At 47.8% G+C, this 18,794-nt stretch overlaps 1 protein-coding gene across 1 annotated transcript in view; it reads left to right on the top strand.

Annotated features, from left to right (window-relative positions):
• Positions 1-18,794, top strand: part of Cortactin (cortactin) — a gene marked incomplete in the record, with an annotated part of 37,201 nt that overhangs the window by 13,994 nt on the left and 4,413 nt on the right. Inside the window, 3 exon segments of the mRNA XM_037230500.1 lie at positions 15,009-15,120; positions 16,675-16,785; positions 18,139-18,249. Coding sequence (XP_037086395.1) covers positions 15,009-15,120; positions 16,675-16,785; positions 18,139-18,249 — 334 coding nt within the window.

Below are 18,794 nucleotides of genomic sequence, written 5' to 3'. Positions count from 1 at the left end.
AGAAGAGAGAGGAGAGGGAGACGAGAGAGTAGAGGATGAGGAGAGAGAGGAGAGAAGGGGGGGGAGGGAGAGGAGAGAGAGAAGAGACCATGGGCAAAAACCGCCTAAAGGCACTCGCTCGAACGTCTTTGATGTCTTATTGATATATGGGTGGCATTGTGTGCATGGCACATTACCCGTTTTATAGCATGATGGAACTCGACGTGGAACGGGTGTGACTAACACGTCATTAAGATTCTGGTGAATCACCAGAATCATCACCAGAAGTGAATATGGTGTTTCATGAAAGGGATCGCGATCATGTTTTGCCCTTAGTCCTCGACGGATGAGGGGTCGATGCCACTCCCGAAGCGGCATTTCCGGAAAGACGAAAAGCGCCAAATGAGGTCGCCCTTTAAGTTTCAATGCTCCATTTGGCACACACTGCAGATAGAGCAAGTCAGACGATGATGAACGATGTTGGAACGGACATGACGGAGTGTAATCCTAAAAAGACGTGCCTCTCACATAGAAGGATTGTCAGGACCGGGATGGTCAGAAATAAGCCATTCTGGTAACAAACCGCTTAGAAGGACAAGCCGAAAGATGCCTTATTTATTCATCTTGATGAGTTAAACCTTGTTTCACTCCCACCTGCTGCTCGTCTTTAAGCATGTGTTCCTTGTTTAGCGGCACGTCCTTTTCAGTGACCTGTGTTTTCTGCGTGAAGTGAAAATCACATCATAAAAGATCTCACATGTAACCGCGTCAACGAGCTTCTGCAAAGGAGAAAATTGGTCAGCGTTGGCTCACATCGAGCATGGGCTATAAGTTTTGCCTCTCCCCGCCCGATGCATGGGTCGTGAACTGTTTTCTGCAAAGATGTCAACCAATGCCTTGCGTGGTCATTATTTTCCAGATCTGCCGTTGTCAGACTTCATCTGACTGGTCGATGAAATGAAAAGTACCATGTAGGGAAGATAGTACCCCGGAAAAGCCCTACGTAATCAGTATCGGCAACAGACATAAGAGACAATCTGTGCAGCGTATGCTACCAGAGGCCGATAGAGCCATCTCGAGAGAGTGACTGAATCAAGCCGAACAAAGCCATGGACCAGTCTGCAAAAGGATGCAAGTCCTGGAGCGATCGAACCGTAAATAGAAACCATAGATCAAACGGGCATTTCGTGCTACCCCCAAGTTTGCTTTCCAGAACAAACACTGGTAAGGTGGTGATTGGTATATAGCCGGAGGCTGCGAGGCATACGTCCCTGCCGGATGTAATTTTGCTTCTGACTGTGCCTGAATCCTTCCGGATACAGCATTGGGAGCTATGCCATGGCACGTCCTTCGGTGACATTTGCAACAGTTTGCTGAGTTCGTGTCTGGTGTCGAAGTGAGGACAGAAAAGTATATGGATAAGCCGCGAATGGGTCCATTTTCTCTATGTTGGGATGGTGCCAAACAATGGCATCGTCTTTAATAGTTTCCTGCTGGCAAACGTGGATTTAATTATTATCTTCTTTTCTTTTAACGTCAAAGTCCTAGTCCCCGTCCTGTGCCTTATTTTGACAGATGTTTGATGATGATGTATCTTCTGTATGTGTGGTTGATCAATCAGATCAGTCTAGCGAACTGGATTAATTCATCTTAACCCGTGTCCGGCCGGAAAAGAGAGAAGTTGATTTCTCCCGATGGTTTTCGAACACAGGTCAAATACAAGCGCTCAGAGCAACACGAGATTTTCAGCCCCTATTTATCTATCAATTTGACATTCTTTGTGCGAATTTGAAGCTTTGATCTGCAAAGATCAGTAACCTAGTCAGGTCAAAGAGGTCAGCCCTAAAAAACTTTGACCACACACAACTTTTTTGCGGTTCGTTTGCCATTGTTCAAACTTGAAGCAATATAGCATGATCATACCTGCAGTGTGTTTATTTCAGATTTTTCGGAAAATGCAAGGTCAGTGACCTGAGGTCAGGTCAATTTTTGTTATTTTTTGAAAATCATGCAAATTTGTACGCATTTTGTGTGGTTTGGGTGTTCAGATTTGAGGAAAAAAGTATTACCTTACGTGCACAACTATCACATGATCACAGAGCGCATGATCGTAGCCCAGGTCATGACCTATCTTTCTGGGTATCTGCTGGAAATGACATGCTGAACTCAAAAAACTAAAAAAACCCTGAAATGAACTCAAAAAAGCAGTTTCAATAGGTAATTTTGGATGCAAAACTCGAACACTCTACTGAAAACATGCTGTGATGCCATTCTAATGCACAATAAGATCACAATAGGCCACATAAGGACATGCAAGGTCATATTTCATCCAAGGTCAATGACCTATGTTCCCAGTGGCGGAGAGATCAGATGAACGGGTGCAATGCGGGCAACCACTTCTTGATTGTATTTGTGAAGCTGATGACATGTTATCTCATGTACCAACAGACCTGCCCTCAGTTTGCCACAGTGAGGAAGCAATGGGGCGGCTTCCCACCGTTCCCCTCCCTCGCTCCCACCGTCCATGGTGTCTCCCTTTGGTTGTCGTGTGATCTGCTGCCGAGCTATCCTTTTTATGGCACAGTGCGTCGCGGCCTGTGCAAGGTATTGTACATAACGGCAGTTTCCCTTTGTATATCATTATTAAACACACACAATTTCCTGGAGTTTAATCTTTTTTTGGACACGCATATGCACCTGAACACTACCGCACACTTTTGTGGCTCACCTCTGTTTTGGTGGCATATGCCAGCGTAGTGAGGTCACCCTGATCTTTGCGATAACCTCAAATGTACGGCTTACTTCTACGTGTCATAGGTAGTAAACACTCTTTAGACAGCGCAAATTTCGCGGGCCTCGGCTACATCACTAACCACTCCTATTTTTAAAGCTTTTTAGCAAAGCGTGTGTACCAAGGTCGAGGAATTTGCAAGGCAATTGGTGTCCATGAAGTCAATAGTTTCGGTAAAATTTAGAAATACCCAATATCATACAGCATAGTCTTATAATATCATCATCGTTTTGAGCCATTCGTCACATTTAACCACTTAAACAGCTTTGTCTGGTTTAACTCCTATTTATAATGATGATCGAGTCTGAGCCTGGCCCAGTAAGCTGGGGGAGGGGGCGATCCTTCCCCGCAAGCCTTTCCGAGTGCAATGTGCAAACCCGTGTGCAAAATTTTAAGTGCCAACTGGGTTAGATCATTGGCTGAGGTCATGTTCGAGGTGAAACCTCAAACATATTGCAATCATCATGACTTGTTTAGATATGGACAAATTTTGATGACCCTTGTAGAAGCATGTATGTTCCATGCGCTCAACATCTTTATAATCAAAAAATCTCAGCACTCTTTTTAAAAGGAAATCATCTTTCCTTGTCTCAATCTGATCCTTAACCAGTCTGATCTCGCACGACTGCTGATGACTTAACTGTCGATTTAAGTGAACACGGAATGTGTCCATTCCACTCGCCATCACGCATCCTCTTTGCTGGCACTTTTTATAACATGGCAAATAAAATGGAATCCTGTCCCCCGGCTGGGCCAGACATTTTGAGGACCAGCTGCGTCAGGGGGTAGGCGATAACTCCCTCCTAACTCTCAGCTTAACCTAGATTTATCCCCTTTTGACATCTGGCCACCCTGACTTTGACCTACGGTGACACATCATGTCTTAATTCAAAGCATCTCCCAAATAACTCCCCAGTATCGCTTTCGAGTCTCGTATTTGTAGCGCCATCAGCCACGGAGAAGCCGTCCCCCGGGCGCTAGGCTGGAACCCCGGGTACGCTCGGCTTCAGTCATCTGCTTTTCATGCGGATGGGCTTGAGGACTGGATTCAGACTTGTACGCGCGAACACGTCTGGATTTCTTCATTAGGTAATCACGGACAAATGTACATTGATCTCGTCAGCCAGGTCAAGTGGCTTTGTTGACTCCTTCCTGAAATTTCTTTGATGTTATGGTGTTCATTCTCCAAATGTTTTTGGAAAATAGGAAACTTTTTTTGCAATCCCGTGGTTAATCAATGCCAACCGATCCTTATGATACTGATCGTCTCAAACATCCTGTTCACTGGAATGTGTTGCCCTCCGCTGGCGCGCGCTTCAGTGGAATGCTTAAATCGGAGTGGCAATCGCAACGCGCCCAAGCCTGGCACAGGTAGTTATCCAAACATGTATAGCAATAAATACCATAATTGGCACAACATTTGTCCACATCCGTCTTGTGATCAGCTAGCTGCAGTATATTTTTTGCGTCATGAGCCAGCAGACACTCATGAAAGAAAGACAGTTGGTCAGTTAATTTAGCCGAAGATTTTACGAAGGCTTATGTAACAGGCGGCGGTTAGAAGGTAGAATATTTGCTGTCTGAAAAATTACACGTTGCGTTGTTTTTGTTTTTTGTGGAAGGCGGAACAAACAGGTGTGTGCTTTCCATGCAAGTTTTGCTACATGCGTTGTGTTCTTGCACTTTGAGCGTCACACTGGCATGATGATAAAGCTGGGCCTACCGAAAAATGATGCCCACTTACCCTCGCCTGACCACTGAGGGCCGGCCGCAAGATAAATATGCCCCCCCCCCCCTGCCTCACTTTCGAATAGCAGGTCGCAAAGTGAAAATAGTGACATTGTTGGAAAGCTCGTCTTGAGGAGGGTTCGAAACATGTCATATTGAATGTTTTCCCTTAAATATTCATGCATTACGTGCCCATACAATTCATAGCAGCATGGCTTCGAGAGAGCCTTTTCCTCTAGCGCTGGTCGATTTGTTTATGTCTTAAGGGAAAGGGATGCACGCCATCACGCACCCTTCTATGGAGCGCCAGCGACTTCATTGGTAATAGCAGTGCTCAGTAGCCATGGCACAACCGGGATTCGAACCCTGACCCCTATGTGCGATTCCAAGACGTTAAAAGGAATGTTCCACATGTGAAGATATTGAGATAAGCACCAGGTACGACGGGAAAAGCGTACTTGTAACTATCAGGAAGCTTTCAAGCTTCAAAAACGGCTCTAAGTAGCAAAATTTCTTTAAAAGTTTCTTAAAATGCACCTCATTGTGACATTGTTTGATGGCGTTTGATGGTCATGTAATGGTTTTGTGACGACAGCAATACCTGGCAGAATCTGGCAGCCAGGCCTAAAGAAAACCTCGGAACGCACGAAAGCTGACGCCAACAAACCGTTCCTTTCGTGGGCACTGTGTTGGGTGGCGGATTGGTGAGTGGCTTGTTTGTGGATTTTTTGTCTTGGTACTGGTCGTAAGGGAAGCTTTGGTGAGCTGTTTGACATACGCAACGTAACGATCGCCAGCTTTTAGGGCAGATTATTAATATCTAAGCACGATATGCTGTGAATGGTGTCATGTAGTGCCATGGATCTCTTACCGAAACCCGCCAAGGAATGTTGAGGATGTGAATACTGTACTGGCAACTTATCTTTGCCTGCAGTGCTGTAGTTCTGACATCGATATCATGTGATGTGCACAGTAGTTATTTTCGTTATTTTTTAACCGGAAATACGCTTGCACGCAAAAATTCATAAATCTGTAACTTTGCTGATCTGTAATTGATTGCCAAGGCATTGTTATTTATATGGTGAATATTACCATCTTGGGTTACCAGATTGGTTGAGGCTGGTTGAGCAACCAGAAATGCTTTTCTTGGTTGTGATAGTACATTGGCGTTGTTAAATCAGCTGATACCAGTCATTCATTAATTGTAAGCTGTTGTCTCATAGGCTTGTCATAGAGCAGTCAACCAATGTGGTACATTGTGTAATGGCAGGGGCCAACAGTGGCATGGTGGCACTACCTCAGTGCCGTACTATGACATGGCATAATGAACAATGATACGGTTTTTGTACTGTGATTACTGTTGCTTTCAAAATAAATTCCATCTTGAAAAGATGGGCCAAGCATGCATTCTTGTATTAGCTCCACATCCGACATATGACCGACCAAAAATGCATGATACAATATACCAATCACTTTCAGCAAAGTACAAAACCAATAGGTGACATCACTCGCTCAGCCTGTTTTGGGAATCCACAAAATATGGATGGCAAAGATGCAAACACATCTTCTGGTGTCATAGCCATGCAACATACTGCAGCCATCAAGCTGCCTCACTAAAAAAGGAATAACACAGTTATGTTATATGTTATAAAAGACAAGAAAAGCTCCAGCAGAAGAAAAAAAGACAGATTTGCCGGCGCGTGTTCATTTTTGATAACGTTCGGGTGAGCTTCGTTCTTTTGTACAGTGCTGTACTTTTTTGCAGATGGTGGCGTACTCCTCATAGCGTTGACCTATGGTCTAGAAATAAAGAAAAATGCCCCGTCGGCGATGAGCGCCGCACAACCCGAGAGTGCTCACGCTTACGTTCGCGACACACATTCAGCAGCGAAATCTTTATTGACAGCCCATCACCTTCGGTGGATTGCATCATACGTGCCGCATCATCGCTCTTGCGAATGCATCAGCGGCCATGCCGTTTTGACCATAAGCGGAAAACAGCCTGTAATATAACGGCAATCCTATAACGTTTCTATGACGACATCAATGCCAAGATAACTTTGAAGTAGTCTCCCAATAAACCTTTTCGCACTTTTGCGGGTGTATAACTCAGGAACCAGAAGGTTTTGGGTCTTAAAAGGGCATGGCCGTGAACTGCATCAAAAGGCCTTCAAGGTGGCTATTTCAGTTCAAGCCCCTTGTAAAGGTGAAACATTCCCCTCAACCGCTCGGCCATTACGCTACCCGCATGGGCAAGGATTGGGTGAAATGTTCTAAAGCTTGAAAATTAAGCTGGCTTCCCAACTTCAGTGCACCCGGCAGGGGCGGTGCTCTTCCCGAGCAGTCAGGTAAGAGCACGGCGCCAGTTGGCTGGAGACACTGCGCTTCCGGGGCCTGGTCTTCTAGGTCGGCTGGGTAAGAACACGACGCCAGCTGGCTGGAGAGTCTGGGGTTCCGGGGCCTGGGCCTCCCGGACGGCCGGGTAAGAACACGGTGTCAGCTAGCAGGAGAGTCTGTGGCAGAAGCATCTGGGGTTTCCGACGTCATAGACTCTCTTCTGGAGATAGCTCAGCGCAGATCCGCAGGCGCAACCTGTCATGGATGAAACTGGGGTTATATGGTAGCCCTTCATGACACATGACGATATTGTAGATGCTCGTGCGCTAATGCTCATAACCGACGCCGTCATAGCCTATGTTCCCAGCACAAATTTTCGAACTATAATGGCTGTATGCGCAACCATTCCTATCGCAGATGCTCGTAACCGCCAATGTTCGTGTCACAGGTAATCGTCACACCGATTTGTGTAACATAAAAGTTGCCTGGGTACAACGAACAGGAATCTATGTTCGGAGCAAGGGGCTTGCAACATACCTGTCTATAATATTTTGGTGATGGATAATTCGGGCTATGATGGAGTTCGTACATCTTCAGGGACCCTGACTGCCTTCTTAATCGTCAGAGAACTCTTGTAATGTAACAGTAGGGAAGTACGTAGAAACCAGAGTAACGCACATCGCGGATTTTGAAGAAGGGAAATGTCACTCACGATCGCTCTAATGAGGGTTTAAAGGCGCCATTATTTCGGTGCACGATTTTATGACGATATACTCAAAGCTGTTTTTCAGATTCCCAGCAGAAAGTCGCAGGCTTACGAACTTACGATACACGAATGATAACGGCTCAACGAACGTTGCGATGCGAACATCACCAGTGTGCAGGCCGGATCAGTGCCGAGACCAATTACACAGTTGAGCGCACCGAGCGCACCCAGCCGCCTCCGCAGCCGCCGCCATCTATGGGCTTGCGAACGTTTGATATGCGATGTGAGCAGGCGCGCAGCAAGAGCCTTGGCAAGGGGAAGGGGCTTGCTACCGCGGGATAAATTTTGTCTGAGTTTTATAGTTAACAGACTGGAGAAATCATGCGTTCAACGACTGGACGAAATAATTCGTTGATACTCTTCATGCTACAATAGTCCAGTGGATTCCTCTTAATTTGAAAGAACTCAGAAGTTTTTTTCATAATTTCATTCCAAGTTCTACAGACACATTAACACATGCCCGGGTCGCCGGTTGGGTACCCTGTGCTCGGGTGGAAGGGGGTCAGTTTGACCCCCTTGAGATCTAAGTAATTAAGGGGGCTAGAGGCACCAAATTCACCGAGTGTGTTGACTTGTACGTGAACTTACTCAGGACAAAGTTTAAGGTTTCTATGTCAAGATCTTCGGGCGAAATAATGTCAAATAAGGTCAAATTCCAGGTTAGTCTTTAAAGGGCCCTGGAACCTAGATAACTGTTTTAAGTAAAACATCGCACGCTCATCTAAGGTAATTAAATTATTTTGGCCTTTTGAGGGTCATAGTGACCAAAATCATACAGGATCGCTTTGAGTTTTGTATTTGGATAAGTGACAAAGATTACGCTAGATGGTAAGTTCCTTAAAAAATGTTGACCTGGGTCAGTCTAGGTCAGTGATCTATTCTGACCTTTAAGAAGTCAATGGAAGGTGTATAATGGGGTTCCGGATAGCAATAAACTTGAAATGAGCACCAGAAACTACCCCATACAGCAAGCCCAAGGGTAATAAAACAAGGTTATTTTGACCTTGCCCTGACCTTCATACCTGAACTTAGGTCAATGTAATATGTCAATTCAATTGTTGTGTTGCCCAATGAAGTATCTCAGAGATGTATGGCTTCGCCTAACATCCCGTTGTTGGATCAGATTGAACGATTCCCTAGAATTTGTCCTCGCCGAAACCATGGCCAGACTTTGACCTGCCATAGGTCAATTACTTTACAAGGTGCATCGAAATATTTTATGGCAGACGATCCGCTATTTCATGTCCTACAGCAGTGCAACATTTGCCATGGTAACGCGGCGCCCCTCGGAAGTTATTCCGGAAAAACCTTCGGTGGATCAGTCCGACCTCCCTCCCGAGCGCGTGTTTAGAACCCCCACGAATGTAGACTGCAGATAAAACGGATCAACAAGTTTTTTTTTAATGTGGCATGTTTATGGAAAGGTTCAGAATTCAGCCAGAACCGACAAGGAATGCAAATCATGTGTCGTAATCTTGAACAAGCGCGCTCGCAATCTTAGCAACAAAAGCCTTGACACCCGGCGTTACAGTCTCCGTAGACCGCGCAGCGTCGGCCTGGCGGCTAATACTGAACTGTGGCCAACGGGTGGACAAAGTGATGACGCTCCTGAACGAGATACCTTTGAACGCTTTAGGGCATAAAATGCTGCATTTAGAAGATAGGTACTTATATTTCTCGTGGGCGATTTTTAAGTTGCTGATAAGAACGTATTAGCCTTTCTAGCACCGCGAAGTGCTGCTGGAATCTGGCGGCGGGACTGGAAGAGTTCAGATAAAATACATATTTTTCACGTTGCTGTAACTGTTTATCTGTCCAAAGAGCAACTTCAAAGTTTTAAAAGAGATACGCATAGTCTAATCTTTGATAGGTACGAATTAATTTTGAAAGACGTTCGGAACCATAATTTCACGACGATCGCTCTCGCGCGCACGACGCTCGCCGCCTGGTGTTGCTTGCAGTGGTTAACACCTTTCGATTATACGAAAACTGTAACACAGGCCATTGTTGTAGTTACCTCCGAGATTGTGGGCGCGCAGGCGCAAATCTTTTGATGTCTTTCTTGTTTCAGTAGTCGATTCTTCCAAGGCTTGAACGCTCTCGTGCGAATAAGGGATGACCTTGATTGTTTTGGGCTGATTTCGGCCCATTCTATCCAACACCAATGACACCCCTTATTTCGTTCCGGGCAAGGGCTCCCTGAGCAGACCACTGGGGACACATTATTGTCCTGATCAAGGGCTGAAAGGCTATTCCGTCCTATCGCGGAGTGTCTTCCGACACGGCGATACGGACGAGATCCCCTGGTCGATCCGGAGGCCTTTAGAGGGATACATCATATCACATTGGTCTCTCCTCTGACGCAGTACCAGTATTGGTCCCCACAGGGCTGGTCCCTGAATAAGACCGCGGCCAGCACTTCGCGCCGTTAGAGTCTCCGATCGGGCCCTTGGTCGTCGGACCCGGTAAGCGCTCCAGAGTCTTTGGGCCTCTTCGAACACTGCCTCTGGCCGACTTGGGGCCCCTTGCCAACACAGGGCCGCTGTTAGGCGCTGTGAGGATCCGACAGGCGCTGCGATTCCAAACGTTGTAAATCACTGGCCCCGGTTTTGTCCCTGCTTGGGGAATGGACCCTCAGCCCCATGCTGCCACGGAGCCGGCTATGCTCCGAGTGGTTTCTGACAGACCTATGGATTCTCGTCGACTCAGGGGGCCCCTGATCAGCGCGGTCCTTAATAATAAGGGGCTCTCGTAGATCGCGAGAGCCTGTTAGGACCCCTCGTAACTTAAGGGGGGCGGGGGGATTGGCACTCTCCCCCTGTGTCCCCTGCCCGCGCTAATAGATGCGAACGTCGAATCCCCGGAAACCATAAAATTCAATCATCATTGAAATTCCAAGTGTTTCGAAGGAGATGCGAACATTAATGCCTGCAAACATTTGCGATTCAAACATTTCAATGAAAAATAATCAGCGATTTCCACCACCGGGAATGTGCATCTTAGCGCATAGGAACATGACCGCCTACCGCTTGTAATTAGCATGTGCCCCATCAGTTATCTCCGGTCGCCTTTGGCGATAAAAATATACAATAAAAAAGAAAAAGAGAACAAATAAACTTCCCGCTACAGCGGCGTACTTGACGCACCTGTTACATTCGAGTGCGTCGGATACCGGGCGTACTGGCGCCTTGCTGCCAGCTTGGGGTGTGACGGGTGTGACCCGGGGGGTGAATCAGGCATATACGCGTATTCATATATTTTAAAAGATTGCCGTTTGTCTCTAATCGTAGTCCGTGAGAGAAATTCACGATGTGGAGGGCTGCTGTGGGAAGAGACGTAAAGATCGAAGAGGCTGCCCCAGATGACGACTGGGAAACTGACCCAGATTTTGTCAATGATGTCAGTGAACAGGAACAAAGATGGGGAAGCAAAACCGTGGAGGGCTCAGGACGAACTGCCGGAAGTGTTGAGTAAGTTACCATTGACAGCTCCATTATTGTGTTTGGATGCATTATGATAGCTCTGCATGTACATTCTGCTTTGTTTTGAGACTCAGGTGGGTGTTATATTATTCTATAATTTTGGGTTCATATCATGGAGCTTATCTGTGTTTTTTTCTTGATATTTTAATGAGTAACACATAGCTTATTTTTAAATGATGATGTTAGTCTGTGTGAGTGCATGTTGAGGAAGCCCATAGCCTCCATTGAGAGCATCCTTACATTTTGACTGTTGTGTTGTCTATAGACTCAGGCCTTTTGTCTGTGATGCACCTTAAAAACCACATACATATGACACAGTTCCATTATTAGTGATGCATTTGTAACATGCTTATGTTACTGATGTCATTAATCACTAGGCATGGAGTATTTTGATCTTGTCATGTCCCCCTATATGACCTCTATATTTGCACCATGGTGAAGATAGAATGCCTTGACTGTTTGTATGAGAGACAGCCTACAAGAAATGATTCACTGTTGGACAGCTACATGCCATTGCTCTGAACCTGTAGCATGCAGATACTTAGGCCACTCCTAGTTGCACCAATTTTTTTTTCTTCAAATTACTAGATTTTGTTTAATTGTGACTCAAATATTTTTGTTTGACCTTTGAAATTGTTTTTAGCAGCATCACTTATTTTAAACATTGACTCTCAATGATCTTCACATTTTGTTCTGAGCATATCAATAACTGGGCATTTTACCATAACTGTGTCATGTGTTTAGGAAAATTGGACCTGCGGTTATTTGTTAAAAAAAGGGAAATACTTTGATTGCCAGCTTTGATGACAGAAAAGAAAGCCAAGTATTGGTATTTTTGGATTTATGGTTTCTGTGTCATGTCATGGGGCTGATCTTAAGTTGTCCTGGAGATGCCACTCTGTACTCAATTTCCACCGATTGCGGTAAAAATGTTTCATTCTGATAATCGACATGAAGCAACAAACAGTATATGCTCCTAAGATCACATCAAAGGCTGTGATGTCTGGATTCTTTACAATGTTATGAAATGTTGCTATTTAAAGGGGTTAATACATCAAGTTTTCATGCTTTGACTGCCTGAGGAAATTTATGTGTGGAATGACATTACATTTCTCAACAGTGCATCAAGGTCATTGAAATCAGCTAGATGGAGTATACAAATTTGTCATTGGCCTGTATATTATGATGACATTGAATGTGATGAAAGGCTAAAGTTGCACTACCATCTGTTGGAAGTGTTGACACATTCAGATGGACTGTTGATGCCTTATTGCTATTTTTTAAGGATTTGTTGTATAGAAGGCAGCAGTCGCATCTTTTACAATATTTAGTTTATTGGAATGAGTGGTGAGGTCAAATTTGTGAGGACATTTGAGGTAAAAGTGAGTTCGATTTGTTTCTTATTGGTAGGGTTGTTGTGGTCGAGGTTGTTGTGGAAAATTGGATCATGAGGTTACTGTCATGCCAACACCATTCATGCCAGATCTGATTTGGCTGAAAAAATTAATTGTTTTCAGGACAAGGTATTGCACAAAAGGTGTCTTCAGTGAGGATAGCTTTATTAAGGTGTTCACAATGCCCACTGCCATTGGTCCCACTTTCCAGCATCACCACCTGAGGCATCCACCATCATTTTTAACTTAGAAAATCAATGCCAATCATTGTGTGGAAATGTTGTGATGTCACATAGCTGACATAGTATCAATGTCATTGTTATCACCATGAAATAAGGATGAGAAAAAAGAGGAATCAGATTAAAAGATAACCTAAAACATGGTTTCTAATTGAGACAGGTTAATCTAATTCAAATTAGAATCTAAAACATGTTTTAGCATGTGCTATGATTAGATGGCAATGTTTTATGCTGACAGTATTTCAACAGATTGATGGAACAATTGATAATATGTGCTTGTATAGATTAGGTCTGGAATATCACATGGTCTGCCAGCAAACTTGTCCTTGATTTAAGACAAAAATGAGGAACATTAATGTGTTTAGTTGTTTTGTTTTTGTTACCTGTATTTTTTAATGCCAGTGAATGCCCATTTGAAGTGTAGTAATACAGTGCCATATTTGCTGGTACCATTCCTGGGATGTGTTTAGTAACATTTTATTAACGTACTTTTCAGCATGAAAAAGCTGCGTGAGGAAACTGAAAAAGCTGACCAGGAGATGAAAAAGCAGCAGGGGCCAAAGAGCTCCCACGGCTATGGAGGTCAATTCGGCGTTGAATCGGACAGGTGAGAAGCGGAGCTGTGACTGACCTACACTACACTGCAGACCTTTGTCAAACTATCAATGGAGTGGATAGGAAACAAAACTTGACATGGTCTGCATGAAATCAGTCTGCAGATAACACTGAGATCAGTATGAATTTTACACACTTTAGGCAGCATATTCTGCCTAATGTCGAAATGATTTATAAATGAAATATAGCTGAACATTTCATTATAATACTTTCATATATGCGACAGAACATTCACATTCAGCATATTTGTAGACACCATGATCATTATTTTATTGTCAGAAAACACTGAAAATTGTGCTGAAAATTGCGCTCTTGTTTTTAAAAGGAAATATTACATTGTTTATCTAACTGATGGTTAACGCTGTCATTCCTATGACCGGGAGGATGTGATCAGCTGCTGAGGGTCGCTTGACACTGGGTTCGAATCCGGAAGTGAGGCGAACTTGACCACAAAGCCGGTGCACCACTGGCGTACGTGACCCCCATAAAACCCATGCTGAAAACAGCGGCGCACAAGGATAAAGGTCGCTAAGCGGTGAGGAGATCTTATTTGAAATTTAGGAGGCAATAGGAAATGACCCAATTTTCTATCCATGCAGCGGAAAGGTAATTTATGCGTAACAGTCCTTAAAGTTGGTTGATGTAAACACGCGGCAAAAAAGGAGCAACCCTGTGCTGACCGTCGACAATGATCTGTCCTTGATCCGATGACCTCCAAATTCGCGGCGCAATTAAACATTTGTGTGGGTATGTGCTGTTCGACAAATATTCACCTAAACGTCTAATCACGATCAAGCGTCCCAGACATTTGAATATACAGACCCGGATATTTCACTTACAAAACGAGACCGAATGTTCAGCTCTAACGCGAAGCCCACTATTGCCGCGAAGACCGTGTGCGGTTTGCACGCATGACATCAATCGTCGAAGCCCCTCGTGTTCGTCTGTCGGCCCGCTGCCGCCGTCTGAGCGGGGGTTGCCGAGCCTCCGCCATTGGCACGCCGCCCTCGTGTCCGTCTCTTGAGCTGTTGTCACCGAGCCTCCGTCACCCACGTCCCCGCCCTCGTGTCCGTCTCTTGAGCTGTTGTCACCGAGCCTCCGTCACCCACGTCCCCGCCCTCGTGTCTGTCTGTTGAGCTGTTGTCACCGAGCCTCCGCCACCCACGTCCCCGCCCTCGCGTCCGTCTTTCGGCCTGTTGTTACCGAGCCTCCGTCACCCACGTCCCCGCCCTCGTGTCCGTCTTTCGGCCTGTTGTCACCGAGCCTCCGTCACCCACGTCCCCGCCCTCGTGTCCGTCTCTTGAGCTGTTGTCACCGAGCCTCCGTCACCCACGTCCCCGCCCTCGTGTCCGTCTCTTGAGCTGTGTCACCGAGCTCCGTCACCCACGTCCCCGCCCTCGTATTGAGCTGTTGTCACCGAGCCTCCGCCACCCACGTCCCCGCCCTCGTGTCCGTCTCTTGAGCTGTTGTCACCGAGCCTCCGCCACCCACGTCCCCGCCCTCGCGTCCGTCTTTCGGCCTGTTGTCACCGAGCCTCCGTCACCCACGTCCCCGCCCTCGTGTCCGTCTCTCAGCCTGTTGTCACCAAGCCTCCGTCACCCACGTCCCCGCAGAATGGATAAATCTGCCGTGGGCCACGACTACCTGGAGAAGGTGGACAAGCATGCGTCGCAAAAGGACTACTCGTCTGGCTTCGGCGGCAAGTTCGGCGTACAGAAGGATCGCCAGGACAAGTCCGCCGCCGGCTGGGATCACATCGAAAAGCTGCAGAAACACGAGAGCCAGAAAGGTATGCGTGGGACAGGGGCTAATTGGGGCTTGTCTGTATATGTATATAATGACCACGTTTGCGTTACACATGCCTTGTTTGCAGACGCCCTTGTTATTCGCATGCGGACTGATCGGCTCACTGCAGCCCATTATTTGCATGTTTCCTTGTATGCGGAGGCTACGTTTCGACATGACCGGGCCCGGCATCGACCCTGTCACCGGCGGCCCAGCAGGGCAGCTGCCGGTTCTGGTGCTCGCTCAGTAGCAGCGCAATTGGCTCCCGTGACTGAGGCGGCCGGCGCCCAGTGGCAGCGACGGCTGCCGGGCTATGCGGAGTTGTGCTTGGCGAGTTATCGAATCCACGTTAGGCAGATTTCTTGGAGGCCGTCGCGGACTGATGAAGGAAGGATGCGGGGGATGAGGTCTGGTCGCCAGAGTTCCAGGTTCTGTATACTCCTAGGGTGTGCCCCTGCCGTCACATTTCTACTGGTGTCCCTTTCATTGACCTGTGCCGACACCCTCGCGTCATCCCCCCCCCCCCCTCCGTCCCTCCCAGCCAGCCCACGAGAGGTTAGATATGAAACGGGGCTATGTGGAATGGTTACGTTACCGACCATAAGCCTGAATCATGTAGCGTGTCGAAAATGATGATGGTTTGAGGGGAGACACTGTGATAGCAGGAGGTATGTGCCGATATTTAAGTGTATTGCTTGTTACTGATGTAGGCTCTGAAACTATTGGCAAAAAGGATTTTTAGGTCGCGGTGCAGAAGCTTTACAAGACCGTTTACAGAAGTGCTGATTAGTAATATTTATCTATGAGATGTGAGAAACAAGTAATTTCTTTAACCGAGAACCACGGCTTTAATTCCACCCCGGCCATATCAAAATATGAACTGAAGTTTACCATCCAGTGATATGTAACGGATTTAAAAATGGCCGTGCTATGCTGTTTTGTTTTGTGGGAAGAAATGTATTGCTAAATGATGAATCAATAAGTGACTAGATGACTTCAGGACTCCATGACATTGAAACATCAAATGAGGAAAGCAGTGTCATTTTCACATGCGATGCCACACTGACTGTACCAGGGGATTGCTCGCAGACAATCGACGTGCTATTTGCTATGTGATCATGTGGTGTTTTGGTGTGCGTCTATAACCAAAAGGTATCTTGATGGTTTAAAGCCGACTTGTATGGGTCATTTCGGTGGCTGGTGTGTGTGACCTGCTACTAGCACTAGCACGTCGTTGCCGGCGCCTCCTACCCCTTGCACGCAATCACCTGGCTCCTCGCACCGTCTCTTGCCTTCCCTGTTCCGTTTCCCAGCGTGGAGTGTGCCATCTCTGGTCTCCCCCGGTCCACTTCCCACACATCGGTGCCGTGTTGGGCGAAGCTGGCGCGTCAGACCAGCGCCGTGTCGTCATCCGATCCGGCTGGTCCTGCAGCCGTCCGTGGTGGGCCCAAAGGCCCCTGCGCTGTCCGGCCACACGCGAGGGCCGCGGCGGGACCCTGTGGGTCTCGTGGGACCCTGTGAGTGTCAGTCATGACCCTCTGACCACCCGCCCTCCCAGACTACAAGACAGGCTTCGGCGGGCAGTTCGGCGTACAGAAGGACCGCCAGGATAAGTCTGCCGCCGGCTGGGACCACGTCGAGAAGGTCGAGAAGCACCCGTCGCAGATCGGTAAAGAGACCCCTGCTGTCCGCCGATGACGGCTCGTGACGTCACGCCACTAACCGGGCTGGACACTCTGACACGTCTAACGTTCGATCGGCGTGCCTGACGTTATCCTTGCACCTCGTCTGCATTGGCGAGGGCACTTCACTGCTGTTCGCTCCGCCTGCGTTGTCGCCTCTGGCTGGGTTCCAGCCGCTCCTCGGGGCGGAGTTAACCGGCGGTGTTGACTTGCCGGTGTCTGATGTTTTCTGGGCGACGGCTTGGGATGTTTCCACTAACGGCTTACCGATGCTACGTTCTTCTTCCGTGCACCGCTCTCGGGTGTCGCTGCCTGCCGTGTGTAGTGCTTCCTCTAAACCGACGTGAGCGGGTAATCCGCACACCCAGGTAATTATCAGCTCGCGTGATAGGCTCTCTAATCCCGCGACGTTTGGCTGTGTGACTGCGGTGCAGCCTGAGAACCTCGCCGTCGACGTTCGGGGCTTGCGTGGGGCGCAGCTACGATACGTCGCCTTAACGCACTGTCATCGTCCGCTTGCACAAGCTATCGTGTCTGCGAGATCTTTCGAGGGCCTGAGCGATGACCCCCGAGTGCTGTCGTGTGCGCCGGATGGAGGCGCAGTGTGAGGTCATTGTGCGGGGCGGAGGACTTATCGTGTGACTTCAACCGCTTCGGTGGCGGTGGACCTATCAGGCCTTGGCTCACCAGTGGGGCGGTGTTCGATTACTTGTGCATGCAGCTGTCATACAGTATCGTGCTTCAGGGCCCTTACGTGTGCTTTTTCCGTCTGTCGTCTTTTCCTGGTCCTTCTCGGAAGAGTCGAGCATGTGACTGCTCCGTGTAACGCTGCAGCATGCTGTGTGACAGCGGCGCGCTATGCTGCTACTCAACGGTGTTCCCTGTTGGAAGATGTGCGAGTTGCATTCCGGCTTGTGCCTAGTAGATTATGTTGTTTCCCACATCGGGATGAGTTCTTCGTTACTGGCGCGTGCCATCCAGAGTCTTGCTTTCCACCTGCTGCACCCTTGTTCTCGTTGGACATGAATCGATCTCATCGTCCAGGCCAAGGGTCGGCGATCGGAATACCGTGGTAATGAAAATACTGCTTGTAATGTGTGTGGGCTGGTACCTTTGGTTTGTGTCGAGTGAATCCTACCGAACGTCTGTGTGTTCGATTTTTTGTCACCAAGCGTTCTACAGAAAATATAAGGAACTGTGATGTTCATGTGGACGTCATGCCCTCCACGCCGCGGTGTCTTGGTCCCGCCGCGGCGTGATGTCAGTAAGCATTGCCTCCCGGGGCATGGCCTCCTTAGCCTGCCGCTGATGGCTGCCACTAACGCTGCCTCCTGCGCCAGACTACTCGTCTGGCTTCGGCGGCAAGTTCGGCGTGCAGAAGGACCGCCAGGACAAGTCCGCCGCCGGCTGGGATCACCTGGAGACGGTCGACAAACATGAGAGCCAGAAAGGTGGGCCGCGGGCGCTCGTGACCGCCGCCCAGCCTGTCGGGGGATCATGAGTGACGGGTGGTGGAATGGGGTGGGATAGGGAGGAGGCTGGCGATGTGTGGGATGGCGCTGCCCCCGTGGCAAACTCCTGTACTGGATAAAAATGAGCAGTGAGTTGTGACCCCGCGAACTGAGTGGGAGGCCGGCGCATGAAATCCTGAATGACAGGGTGGGGGGTAGGGGGAAGGAGGTAAAAGTCTTGTGCGAGATTGCGGGCCGTTGACGAACAGTGGCGCTGCATCTCTGTATGCACAAAGACAAGGTCGCCTTCTATGTAGGGGTAAGGTTAACTGCTAACAGAGCTTTCAAGTAAGTCGTAAAGGGCGTAACAACTGACGGCTCTTTGAGTGGTACATTTCAGATCTTTCGGCTGTGTTTTCGTAGGATTCTGTTTGTTTGCACTTTGTGCCGGACACGGGAAGCGAACCTCTTGAAGAAGTGGAGCAGAGAGCCCTGGAAATGTGCACTCTGGGGTGGATCGCCACGGCGTTTCTCTGTGTCATTGC

Source organism: Pollicipes pollicipes, unplaced genomic scaffold (assembly GCF_011947565.3).
Source record: "Pollicipes pollicipes isolate AB1234 unplaced genomic scaffold, Ppol_2.1 Scaffold_6686;HRSCAF=7923_pilon_pilon_pilon, whole genome shotgun sequence".
In the NCBI taxonomy this organism is placed as follows: Eukaryota; Metazoa; Arthropoda; class Thecostraca; order Pollicipedomorpha; family Pollicipedidae; genus Pollicipes; species Pollicipes pollicipes.
Note: the sequence above shows the minus strand (reverse complement) of the source record. Positions and strands in the feature narration are given on the sequence as shown.